This window comes from Scylla paramamosain, chromosome 16 (genome assembly GCF_035594125.1).
Source record: "Scylla paramamosain isolate STU-SP2022 chromosome 16, ASM3559412v1, whole genome shotgun sequence".
Classification (NCBI taxonomy): Eukaryota; Metazoa; Arthropoda; class Malacostraca; order Decapoda; family Portunidae; genus Scylla; species Scylla paramamosain.
The window spans coordinates 12,717,501-12,730,000 of NC_087166.1; the positions used below are offsets into that span (position 1 = coordinate 12,717,501).

Consider the following 12,500-nt stretch of genomic DNA (forward strand, 5'->3'; position numbering starts at 1 on the left):
AAAGTCATTTGTTTCCTCATCTTTACACACACACACACACACACACACACACACACACACACACACACACACACACACACACACACACACACACACACACACATACAGTCTTGTGCAGTGTTAGGATGATATAGATTCAATTTGCAGGTAGTAGTGTTGAAGAGGAGGAGGAGGAAGAGGAGGAGGAGGAAGAGGAGGAGGAGAAAGAGGAGGAGGAGGAGGAGGAGGAGGAGGAGGAGGAGGAGAAGGAGGAGGAGGAGGAGGAGGAGGAGGAGGAGGAGGTGGAGGAGGAGGAGGAGGAGGAGAAAGGTTTAACTGTAATGATATAGAGCAGATAATTTTTTGATGTGTGTGTGTGTGTGTGTGTGTGTGTGTGTGTGTGTGTGTGTGTGTGTGTGTGTGTGTGTGTGTGTGTGTGTGTGTGTGTGTGGTTGGAAGAGAAGTTAGAATTAGTCTGTTCCATAATCACTTTTATCTGTCTTCTTTTTCTTCCTCCCCATTTTCATCTTCTTTCTCCTCCTCCTCCTCCTCCTCCTCCTCTCTCATTTGCTTTCTGATTCCTCTCATTACAATTTCTCATCTCTATCCGCATATATTTCTCTCTCTCTCTCTCTCTCTCTCTCTCTCTCTCTCTCTCTCTCTCTCTCTCTCTCTCTCTCTCTCTCTCTCTCTCTCTCTCTCTCTCTCTCACCCTTAACCTTCACCCACTTGCTATCTCGTCACTCTTTTCCCCTCTCACTAACTATATTCACCCTATACTTTCACACTCCCTCTCTCTCCCCTATCATTCCCCATTCTTCCCCTCTGCCCTTACCCTATTTTTTTACCCTTCCTATTTAACATCACCCTACACCCTTGCTCTCTCTCTCCCTTCCCCTAACTCTCTCTCTCTCGCACACACACATACACAATTCACCGTTCACTCACCCCGTTGCGCCGCAGGGGTGAGCGAGGGACTGCCGGCGGCGCTGCAGGAGGCTCGAAGGATCCTTGCAATCTAGAGTACCACGCGGCGCAGCTTGAGAAGTTCCTGCTGGAGTATAGGAAGCTTCAGGAGCAGCTGTACCGCATGAAGGAGTCCTACGAGGCGAGCCACAGGAGTGAGGGGTATGTTGCTGTAGGAGAGATACGTAGGAATGGCGGTAATATTGGTAGTAGTAGTGGTGGTAGTTTGGTATTGTTAGTGTTGGTATGTTGGTCACTATTTCACTATTTCATGCCAGTGTGAGTTCAAAGACATAAATGCAAGTCCACCTGGTCTCATTTCACGTCACGAAAGGGCCGCTCAGGTGTTTAGGTCACAGGCAGGTGAGGTGACGCAGCCAATTAATGGGATCGATACACAAACACACACAGACAGACACTTACACATGAAATTCTTACCTCTTTCCTCTCCCTTCTCTCTGCGTCCCTTCTCTCTGCGTCCCTTCCTCTCTGTCTTCCTGCTGTTCCGCCTCTTCCTTCCTTCTCTTTCATCTACTGTTTCTCCATTCCGCCAGGAGGGAAGGCGCTACCCTGGCGGAGTTCAATGGGGAGGACGACAATGAGAACGTGCCGCCGCCTTGTCCGGAGACGCCGACCTCGAGCCTCCCCCGTTACCCCCAAGCAGCGGCCTCCAGCGACTCCCCCGAAGACCCGATGGAGGACCCGACGCTCGCTTCCACAGAGCCTCTGCGGTCTATACTAAAGCGGAGGTACGAGGAGGGCGGGCGTGGTCTTCCGGGTCTGCAGGGTCTTCTGGGTCTGCATGGTCTTCAAGGTCTCCAGACACTGAAAGGTTTGCAGGAAGCGAAGAGCCTCCAGAACCACAAAGGATCTTCTTACTCCAAAAGTGCCTCCTTCGGCGAGTCTCCCCAGCCGCTCCGTCCCTCCCTCGCGCTGCCTTCCCTCCCGCCGCGCCCCGACCCTGAGTCCTGAGGCTGGGAAGGTAAGGATTAAATAAAGCCAGTACTCAGAAACGCTTTGCTATCTCTATCTCTCTCGCTTTCACCACGACTATTTTCAAAGGCCGCAGAGATGATTGGCAGGTTTTTCAAGTCTGTTTCGCTTCTTAATAACGTAGGACTCTTGGTAATCTGTCACTAGAACAGTAAAAAAAAAAAATTAAAAAACCCCGTGTAGCTTCTACTAAAGCCTTTTGAATGTGGTGGAGGTGCCGGGCAGTTTCAGAATATGGTGCTAGGAGTCGTTGGTAGGTCGGGAGTGTTGCCTTTAACACGGCACTCCCTGACGTGTCCCTTACCACTGTCTGGGCCTTGTGCTTTCTTCTTTCTCTTTCCTGTACTTTTCTCTTATTGCCCAAAATGCATGCACTGTTCTGTTTGTTTCCTTAGTATATTCTATTCTATTCAAGTATGTCCCAATAGTGAGAGAGGAGGAAAAACGAAGGTAGTAGTAGGAAGATATGTGACTAAAGGAATAGGGGATTAAGGAAGGCAGGAGAGAATAAAGGAGGAGGAAGGTGAAGCTTGATGAAGAGTGAAGAAGGGAATGAAAGAGAGAGGAGAAGGTGGAGGAAAGCGAGGTGGAGGAAGGAGGGATATAAGAATAAGACCTTCAAGGAGGAAGAAGTGTTTGCTTGCAGTTGTAGGAAGAAAAGAAAGGAGAGAAAGGAGAGAAAACGAAAAAGAAGTTAGATTTTGAAGGAGGGAACATGGGAAAAAGACACAAAGAAATAAAAGAGTTGAAAGCTCACGGGAAAGGAAAAAGAGAGAGGAAATTACGGGAAAGATGGAAAGGAAAGGAAAGGATGAGGAAAGAAGGTAGAAAATCTTGAAAGCACCGAAGAAATATAAGTGAAATAAAATAGTTAATCTCGTTTCATGAAAAAGTAATAATAATTCTGCGTTTCTGAGATAAAGACTTTTTACTTAGACTTTTCAGCTTAACAAAAGGCAAGTGATTCAAAACTTCTTCAGATTTAATTGCTGGCCAAACTATTTTATTTTATATCTAATGAGAAAAACTGTTCAACCCCATCTCTGTCTCTCTCTCTCTCTCTCTCTCTCTCTCTCTCTCTCTCTCTCTCTCTCTCTCTCTCTCTTGCAGGCACCCGTGAAGGAGAGACGAAGGAGGGAGAAGAAGAGCCGGGGATGGAGAGGATAGCGGAAGGAGCGGAGGAGAATGGGAAAGGAGAGGGAGAAGAGGGAGAATGGAGGATAAACTAGAGGCGACGAAGAGGAGGAAGAGGGAGAGGAGGAGAAAAGGAGGTAAAATAATAAAAAAAAAAAAAATGAGATTTAGACATGCCTTAGTCCTACCTACACACACACACACACACACACACACACACACACAACAGGCAAAAACGGCCATGTCCAGTAAAACTTTAATTCTCACATCTCGTTTTCTTTCCCACAGACGAGACTGACCGCCAACCAACGCTGCCCACGCCCCATCCATAACCACCAACACTCCTCTAGTTCACGCCCCTGGTTCGCCCACTGGTTCACGTCCCTGGTCCACCCACTGGTTCGCTCCTGGTTCATTGCTGGTTCGTCCCTGATTCATACCCGGTTCATTACTGGTTCGTTTTTGGTTTGTTCTGGTTCATCCTTTATTCGTTCTGGTTCGTTCCTTGTAAACCATTTTTCTTCCCTAATTCATCCCTAGTTCACCAACTGACCCACTGGTTCACTCCCTGATTCGTCTCTGGTTCACCCCTAATTCATCCCTGGTTCAGCACAGGTTGATTCCTGATTCGCCTATTGATTCATCCACAACTTTACCTTTGTTTCGTCCCCAATTCATCCCTGGTTCGTCCCCGGTTCGCTCCTGGTTCTCCCCGGTTCGCGCCTCCCTCCGGTTCGCCCCTAAACACATCGAAGACTCCCTCCTCGCGGGCTCCTCCTCTTACCAGGGACGCGGTTTGCCTCTCCCTCCTGGTTCCTCGGTTCTGTACGCGTTCCATAAATATGCATGCGATAATGAGTAGCGGGTCTTGCTGGAATGAGGGTGAGGTTGAGGAAGGTGGACTTGGAATGGAAATGGAAGGGGAAACTGTGGAAGAGACGCAAGGAAAGAGAGAGACACAGAGAGAGAGAAAGAGGGGACGAGATGCAGTGAAGCGATTGAGGTCAGAATAAAAGGTGTGATAAAATAGCTTTTCACGCGAATCGCCGCCGGATAATCTTATCGCGAGTAAAAATGACGCATTAAATGAAGAGGTTTAGGAGGTGATTGGGAGCGACTCGCGTGACAAACGAGAGGGATTCAGGCAAGGTGGGCGCCGCTCCCCTGCAACTCGGTACACGGGGAATAGAGAAGCGTGCTGATTACATTAACTTTATACTTGATGGTCATTATATATATTCTTGATAACTACCTGCCTGGCTTCCTTCTTACAGTTTTTACCAGAGACAAAGTAAAATGTTATGAGTGTTCAGGTTAAGTGAACTTCATGCATTGTTACTGGTATTCATATTCTTGATATATGCCTCTCTTTTCACCATTTTCACGACATACATAATATATATATATATATATATATATATATATATATATATATATATATATATATATATATATATATATATATATATATATATATATATTTATTTATTTATTTATTTATTTATTTATCTATTTATTTAAATGTATAAAAGCGTTCAGGTTACATTCGATTTATTCATTACTATTAGTGTTCATATTCTTAATGACTCCCCATCTTTCTAACATTCTTTATTCTTGATAACTCCCAGACTTCTTGCCACTTTCACCAAAGACACAATAGAATATATGTAAGTGTGTTCAGGTTACGTTAATTTCATTCATTACTATTAGTGTTCATAATCTTGATAATTCCTTTTTTTCCATTGATCTCTTCCAGAGATGCAATGAGATATATAGAAGTCTTCAGATTACGTTAATTTCACTCATTACCGCTAGTATTCACGTTCTTAATAACTCTATATCTTATTTTATATCCTATCTTTTTATCTTTACTTCTTCCAGATATGCAGTGCTGAGAAACACGTCATTATTAATATTATGATTGTTATCAACTTCCCTTAAGAACTTAAAGTGATTACATGGAGAAAGGAAGCAACAGTTCGTTTCTGAAATTACAAACACATCTAATTTATGTATTAATTACATTTCCTTTAATTATTCATTTATTTTCATTTGTCATCGTTATCTACATTCATCACTCATTCATCTAAGCAAATTAACTTTACACGTCATATCATATTCCTTCATTAATTCACTCCATTTCATATTCCTACATTTATTCACTTCCTTCCGCCACCTGCCATCCACTATTCACACACCAGAACATGTTAACTACGACTTTTGCCACACATTGCATTATTTATTCAACTTTCTCTCACATTCCTACTCGTATTCACTCTGCCTCGCGCTCTCTGTCAGTCCTCGGCATCATTTCTCACCTTTCATCTGGCGTGTCCCTCAAGACTGAACACCTGTCACCACCACCTGTCCCTCGCCTCCTCATTTATCTGCTTCATACCTCAAGACCTTCCACGTTACTCAGTGTTGCTCCCTAAACACTTATTTCGCTCCCCTCAATCTCCCTTCAATTTTTAAGTACGGCTCCCCTTTCACTCTGTCTCTCCCTCACCGTCTCTCTCTCTCTCTCTCTCTCTCTCTCTCTCTCTCTCTCTCTCTCTCTCTCTCTCTCTCTCTCCTTCATTCTTGCTATTGTTGATGTTCTCTTCTCCTTTTCTCTTGTTTCTAATGTATTGGTTTTACTTTATTCTTGTTTTTTTTTTGGGGGGGTTTTATTGTTTAAGTTTGCTAGTCCTTGTTATTTTATGCTAAGTTAAGATTCACTCATGATTCACACACCTGTTACTCTTTTTATGATTCTTATACCTCACTCGAATCCTTCATTCTAAGTCACACTCTTTCACTCGTTCATTAATAGCTAAGGCTTATTAATCTTTCCCTCTCACCCCAAAACTACACTCTCTTTCTCCCTTTCCTTCACACTCAACCAGGATACCCCGGAAATAAAAGAGAGGTAATCCCCACTCACTCACTCACTCTCACTCACTCACTCGTCTCTCTTACCACGTGAAAGAAAAGGCGGAGATCTTCTTTCACCCTTTTCCAACTCAATTTAACAACCCAAAACTAAAAGAGAGAGAACCTCCACTCATTCACTCACCCGTTCACTCACTCATTCACTCACTCACTCGTCTCTCTCACCTCGAAAAAGAAAAAAAAAAGTAAAGCAAGAATTTCCTCTTGCTCTCTTTCCCCACTCAACCTTACCGCTCGTCCCAGCTGGAAGTGAGAGGGAGGGAGGGAGGGAGGGAGGGAGGGAGGGAGGGATGGAGGGAAGGAGGGACAGACTACAACACTCGCGCAAAGCTAAAAAAGCACAATTGTTACACTTTTGAGAGTTTTACGCCATGTTTGTCTTCCTTCTTCGGGAGGATGAAACGAAGGAAGATTCTTGTATGCATTGTCTTCTTCTTCCACCTGATTTGTTAACCTGTGTTTTTGTTTTTCTTTCTTCTTTTTTGGAGTAGGAGGTGGGGTGTTGTTGATACTTTCTCTCTCTCTCTCTCTCTCTCTCTCTCTCTCTCTCTCTCTCTCTCTCTCTCTCTCTCTCTCTCTCTGATTTACTGCTTCAAATATTTTTCAGTGTGTTTCTTTTTTTGTTTTTGTTTTGTTTTGTGTGTACGTGCATGTGTGTGTGTGTGTGTGTGTGTGTGTGTGTGTGTGTGTGTGTGTGTGTGTGTGTGTGTGTGTGTGTGTGTGTGTGTGTTGCACTGGATACTCTTCTTTTCTGTTTGTTTATCTGTTTGTTTGCTTGCTTGTCCATTTATTTTTCTACTTTTTCTCTACATTTTTCTTTTATATATATTCCCTCATACCCCTCCCACTCTCTCTCTCTCTCTCTCTCTCTCTCTCTCTCTCTCTCTCTCTCTCTCTCTCTCTCTCTCTCTCTCTCTTACATTCCTTCACGTTTTCATTCCGCCTCTTTCTCATTTTCCTCTCTCTTCGAATCTTAGTCTCTCCTTTATTTTTCGTCCTCCTCGCTCTCTCCTTTTCCTCCTTCTTTTGTTCCCCAATTTCATCAGCCTGCTTTAGTTTTCTTATTTCTCCTTCACGCAACGTGTTCATTAATCTTATTCTTACGCTTTTCCTTTCTTTACTCAGATTTTTTTTATTCCAATGTACTTGAGCTCTTTTTTTAAGCTATTTTACTTTCTCTTCTACTTCTTCCTACTCTTCTTTCTTTTGCTTTCCACTCATTTTCCTCTTAAATTAGTACTTTTTTTTTTTTCGACGTCCTCTCTTTCTTTTTCTTTTTTTTTTCTACGTACTGTTAAGATTTCACACAATGTTCACGGAGATTACAGCGCCACGTGATAGTTTTTTGTTTATTATTACTCGTACGAACGTGCGCGCCCAGTATTTTTGTACAAAGATGAATGAAAAATAAAGAATGATCTATGACAGTTGTATTTTTCCCATTGACTTTTTTTTTGTAAGGATAAAAACACAAAAAGAGCTGGAAAAGAAAGGCACAGTGACATAAACAAACAGAAAAATACTTGAACAAACTATCCAACTGACCACAAAATAAATTCACAAAGAAAATAAACAAATGAATCACAAAACAACAAATATAAACTAAAAATGGCAGGATACAAAATTTTAAAAAACACAAAACTCTCCATGAAATCATGAAAACCAAATCAAACTTGAGATCACATCATTATTATACACGAAGAGAGATGCAGAGGAGGAGGAGGAGGAGGAGGAGGAGGAGAAGGAGACGATGCAGAAAACGGAAGGGAAAGAGGAAATAGAGGAGGAGGAGAAGAAAAAGATACACCCACAGAAGCAGAAGAGGAAAAATCAAAGAAATGAAAGAAATGAAAGCAAAAACAGAAGTACAAACACAACCCAACAGGTAAGAAAACACATGAATAAGAAAAAAAGAGATAAACAAGTAGAAACACAAACTAACAAGTACATGAACTCAAGAAAAGAACAAAAGAGAGACAAATAAAAGTAGAAACACAAACTAACAGGTAGACAAGCTGAAGAAAAAGAAAACTAGAAGAGAAATAGAAGTAGAAACACACAAACAGGTAGACAGGCAGAAGAAGAGAAGAAGAGAAGAAAAGAAGAAGAAAAGAGACAGGCGCAACAGACACACCAGCAGGAGCAGAAGCAGAAGCAGAAGCATAAGAAGCAAAAAGCAGAGCAGGCGGCGCATCACAGCCTCACCCATCTTGTAGGTAAAGCAATCAACATATTCATGATCACTTAAAGCTCACTTCACCACTATGTTTACCCTCAAAAAGACCCTTCCAGCCCCCTATTCCTTGGCCCCCCCACCCCTTCCCTTATCACGTCCTCCCCCTTATGCTCCCATTTATTCTCCCCCTCGCCCCTTTTTTTGCCTCCCCATTACTGTTTGTCATTCTTATTCCATTTTTTTCTCCCTTTTTTTCATCTGGGAGGGGAGAGGGAGGGAGGTTGTTAACTTTTATGAGGTCTGGTGAGGGCATGAGATTAGAGAGAGAGAGAGAGAGAGAGAGAGAGAGAGAGAGAGAGAGAGAGAGAGAGAGAGAGAGAGAGAGAGAGAGAGAGAGAGAGAGAGAGAGAGGGAGAGAGGGAGAAACTACAAAACTACATTTCTAAGGCACACTGGGAAAAATGTAGAGAGAGAGAGAGAGAGAGAGAGAGAGAGAGAGAGAGAGAGAGAGAGAGAGAGAGAGAGAGAGAGAGAGAGAGAGAGACGCTGACATTTGCCGCGTGAAAATCGTACAAGTGTGCATGACAGGAAGTAATGTCAGGCAGTCCATGAGATTTTTCTTCCGCGTCGCATTTCACGCTTTTCAAATTTGCCTGTAAACTTTCATCTTTTTTCTTTGCCGTTCCCAATTTTTCCCTCAAGCCAAAAAAAAAAAGTAAAAAAAAATAAAATAAATAAAAAGCATAAAAAATCATATCGGTTCGTTAGATATTTCAACCATATTTTTTTCTTTTTCTTTTTCTTTTCTTTTTTTGGCATCTGTCTAGTTAAAGGTGAATATACTCGATGCTAGCAAGGGGGAAATTGAATTAAATGTATATTAAATTGCGACTTGCTATATACATTTATCTGACAGGTGTAAGAAAAATAATACTAACTTAATTGACTTCTACATATCACGTGTGGAAATATCTTAGATTCAATTATCAATTATATTCACCGAATCAATTACTGGAATAGGAGAAGGAGGAGGAGGAGGAGGAGGAGGAAGAGGAAGAAGAAGTAGAAGAGGGGAAAGAAGAAATACATAGAGAAACAAAGAGAACTCAGCAAAACAAAACACACAGTAAAAGAAACAACAACGAAAACAACACGAAAAGGAGGAGAAGGAGGAGGATGAGGAAGAGGAGAAGGAAGAGATGGAAGATGAAACAGGAAGACAGGAAGGAAGGGAAGCAAAGAAAAGTAAAAAGGAGAGAAAAACAATAGGGGAAGAAGAAAAGCAGGAAGGAAGGAAGGAAAGGAGAGAGAGAGAGAGAGAGAGAGAGAGAGAGAGAGAGAGAGAGAGAGAGAGAGAGAGAGAGAGAGAGAGAGAGAGAGAGAGAGAGAGAGAGAGAGTTGGACTGATAGATGAATGGATGAAGGGAGGGATTTGGAGAGAAGGACGGAGAAAGAGGGAGAGAGAGAGAGAGAGAGAGAGAGAGAGAGAGAGAGAGAGAGAGAGAGAGAGAGAGAGAGAGAGAGAGAGAGAGAGAGAGGGAGAGTAAGAGGAAGAGGAACTAGCAATGTCGAGGTAGATGGTGGCTTTAAGACCATCATTTACACCTGAATAGTGAGAGAGAGAGAGAGAGAGAGAGAGAGAGAGAGAGAGAGAGAGAGAGAGAGAGAGAGAGAGAGAGAGAGAGAGAGAGAGAGAGAGAGAAATGATGGTTACAAGAAAGATAATCTGAAAGGAGATAAAAAAAATGGGTAAAGGAAAGTAAGAGGAAAACCGGAGAAACTTAGAAAAAGAGAAGAGAAATAAAAGGAGAAAAGGAATGACAAGGGAAGAAGATGACACGAAGAAGAGATAAAATGTTGAAATAAAGAGGACAAAATAGGAAATAGTAGAAGATAGGATGATTGTATTAAGCGGAAGGGTACAAAAATATTCTGGAAAATTACGAAAATAAGAACGAAAGAAAAGGAGGAGGAGGAGGAGGAGGAGGAGGAGGAGGAGGAGGAGGAGGAGGAGGAGGAGGAGGAGGAGGAGGAGGAGGAGGAGGTGGAGGAGGGGGAAGAAGAGGAGGAGGAGCGTTACCCTATAGTGTCCTTGTGGGAAATCAAGAATACCTGTAAAGAGAAACCCACACACACACACACACACACACACACACACACACACATAGACACACACACACACACATACACACACACACACACGCGCACACACACACAGCGATGGTCCGGTAGCTTCGCCATTCCGCTGTACAAACACTTGAGCAAACTCGTGTATTAGAGAGAGAGAGAGAGAGAGAGAGAGAGAGAGAGAGAGAGAGAGAGAGAGAGAGAGAGAGAGAGAGAGAGAGAGAGAGAGAGAGAGAGACTGAGTTTATATTCAAAGTTGAAACGGTTTTCTTAATACTAAAAAGTTACCATACTGAAATCTCTCTCTCTCTCTCTCTCTCTCTCTCTCTCTCTCTCTCTCTCTCTCTCTCTCTCTCTCTCTCTCTCTCTCTCTCCACACACACAATATAGAATGTACAATAACACTTAATGTAATACAGTTATGTAAAAAAGCAAAACACTCAAAATACATGATTACAAAAAAAAGGTAAAATTAATTACACAACATAATCAGAAATTAACGTTTGCATTATTCCCAGCGCAGAGTTTTAAAAGTGGACGTAATGTGCTGTGTGAGGTTTTTTTTTCTTTATTTTCTTTTGACATCACGCGCTTCCAAAAGAATTATTTATCGTGCCAGCAGGAAGCTCTGACACACACACACACACACACACACACACACACACACACACACACACACACACACACAGAAACGGACACACATACACACACGGACACACATACACACGCGGACATATCCTGACAAAGTGGGGGATGTGTTCAACTATCTAAGAGAGAGAGAGAGAGAGAGAGAGAGAGAGAGAGAGAGAGAGAGAGAGAGAGAGAGAGAGAGAGAGAGAGAGAGAGAGAGAGAGAGGCTGGGGAGAGACTGAAATCGAGAACATAAAAACGGAAAAAAAAGCAAATACACAGCAAGAAATGAAAAAAAAAAACATTTACGAAACAATAAAAACACTCTTGTACAACGTCAGAAAGATGGTGGTTGTGCTGGTGGTGGTGGTGGTGGTGGTGGTGGTGGTGGTGGTAGTGGTGGTGATGGTGGTGGTAAAAATAAAAGGGCAAGGGAAACCACATCTATACACAGAAAAACGGAGAAAACCAACAAAATAACACACAATAAGAGAAACAACAACAGCAACACCAAAAGGAGTAGCAGGAAATAGGAGCAGAAGAAGGAAAAAGTGGTGGTGGTGATGGTGGTGGTGTAGGTACAAAATACATAACAAAGCGCAAGGGAACCACTTCTATACGAGGCGATGACGAAGTTTTCAGAGTGTCACCACAGATCCTCCAGCAGCCTCCCGCCGCCACACACCGCCGCCACACATCGCCAGCCAGTCAACACTCGATAACACGGCCCACTCTAACAAACTTGTCCCCTCTTCTACTGTATATATTTAGGACTTGCTGCTTCCCTTGCTACGGCAATTTCTATGTATACTGCTACTGCTACTACTCATACTACTACTACTAGTACTATTGCTATTACTACTACAACTACTACGGCCATTTCTAGTACCACCATCAGCTTTACTAACACAAACACGCTTTGCTATCACAACTACTATTATAACTACTCCTACTACCACTACCATTCTTAATACCCCCAAAACTATTACTAAAATCACCACCACCACTACTGCCACCACTACCACCATCACCACTATCACCACCACTGAAACCACCATATCACCAACACCAGCTCCCATTTACTATGCCCATATCACCAACACCCCTACCACCAACACCAACACCACCAGCACCACCGCCAGCACCAGCAGCAGTAGGAAGGCAGCAGGATAACACAGTGGTGCCTTCAATCAGAGACGCTCGGTGCTGCCCCCGTGCCAGGAACAGAGGCGCTATTGTGTGCACCATCCAACAGCCAGATCCGTAAACACACACACACACACACACACACACACACACACACACAGGGACGCGTACATCTGAGTATTGGTACCAGCGAGAATTCTGCACGCTGATTGGTGGCTCTTAACTGTTCTGCCTCGTGATTGGTGCTTGCTTTAGGATCAGGCCATTGTGATTGGTCGGTCTGGAAGGACTGGAAGGCAGCGACTGGGGGGCTTGGAAGGATTGAAGAGCTCTGGTTGGTCTGTCTGGAAGGACTGGAAGTCTGTGATTGGTTGGACTGGAAGGATTGGAAAGCTTTGATTGGTCTGTCTGGAAG

General features: G+C 43.1%; 1 protein-coding gene and 1 long non-coding RNA gene across 2 annotated transcripts in view; one reads left to right on the top strand and one right to left on the bottom strand.

The window, feature by feature from the left end:
• The window catches only part of LOC135108061 (uncharacterized), a 117,504-nt gene extending 115,231 nt beyond the window's left edge, over positions 1–2,273 (top strand). Inside the window, 2 exon segments of the mRNA XM_064018658.1 lie at positions 943–1,107; positions 1,500–2,273. Of these exon segments, the coding sequence (XP_063874728.1) occupies positions 943–1,107; positions 1,500–1,917 (583 nt within the window). The 3' untranslated portion in view covers positions 1,918–2,273.
• Positions 1–12,500, bottom strand: part of LOC135108063 (uncharacterized) — a 48,561-nt gene that overhangs the window by 19,021 nt on the left and 17,040 nt on the right. Inside the window, exons 4-5 of the long non-coding RNA XR_010272129.1 lie at positions 1,384–1,919; positions 928–1,115 (exon numbers count right to left, since the gene is read on the bottom strand). This is a non-coding gene — a long non-coding RNA (uncharacterized LOC135108063). The remainder of the gene's footprint in view (positions 1–927; positions 1,116–1,383; positions 1,920–12,500) is intronic.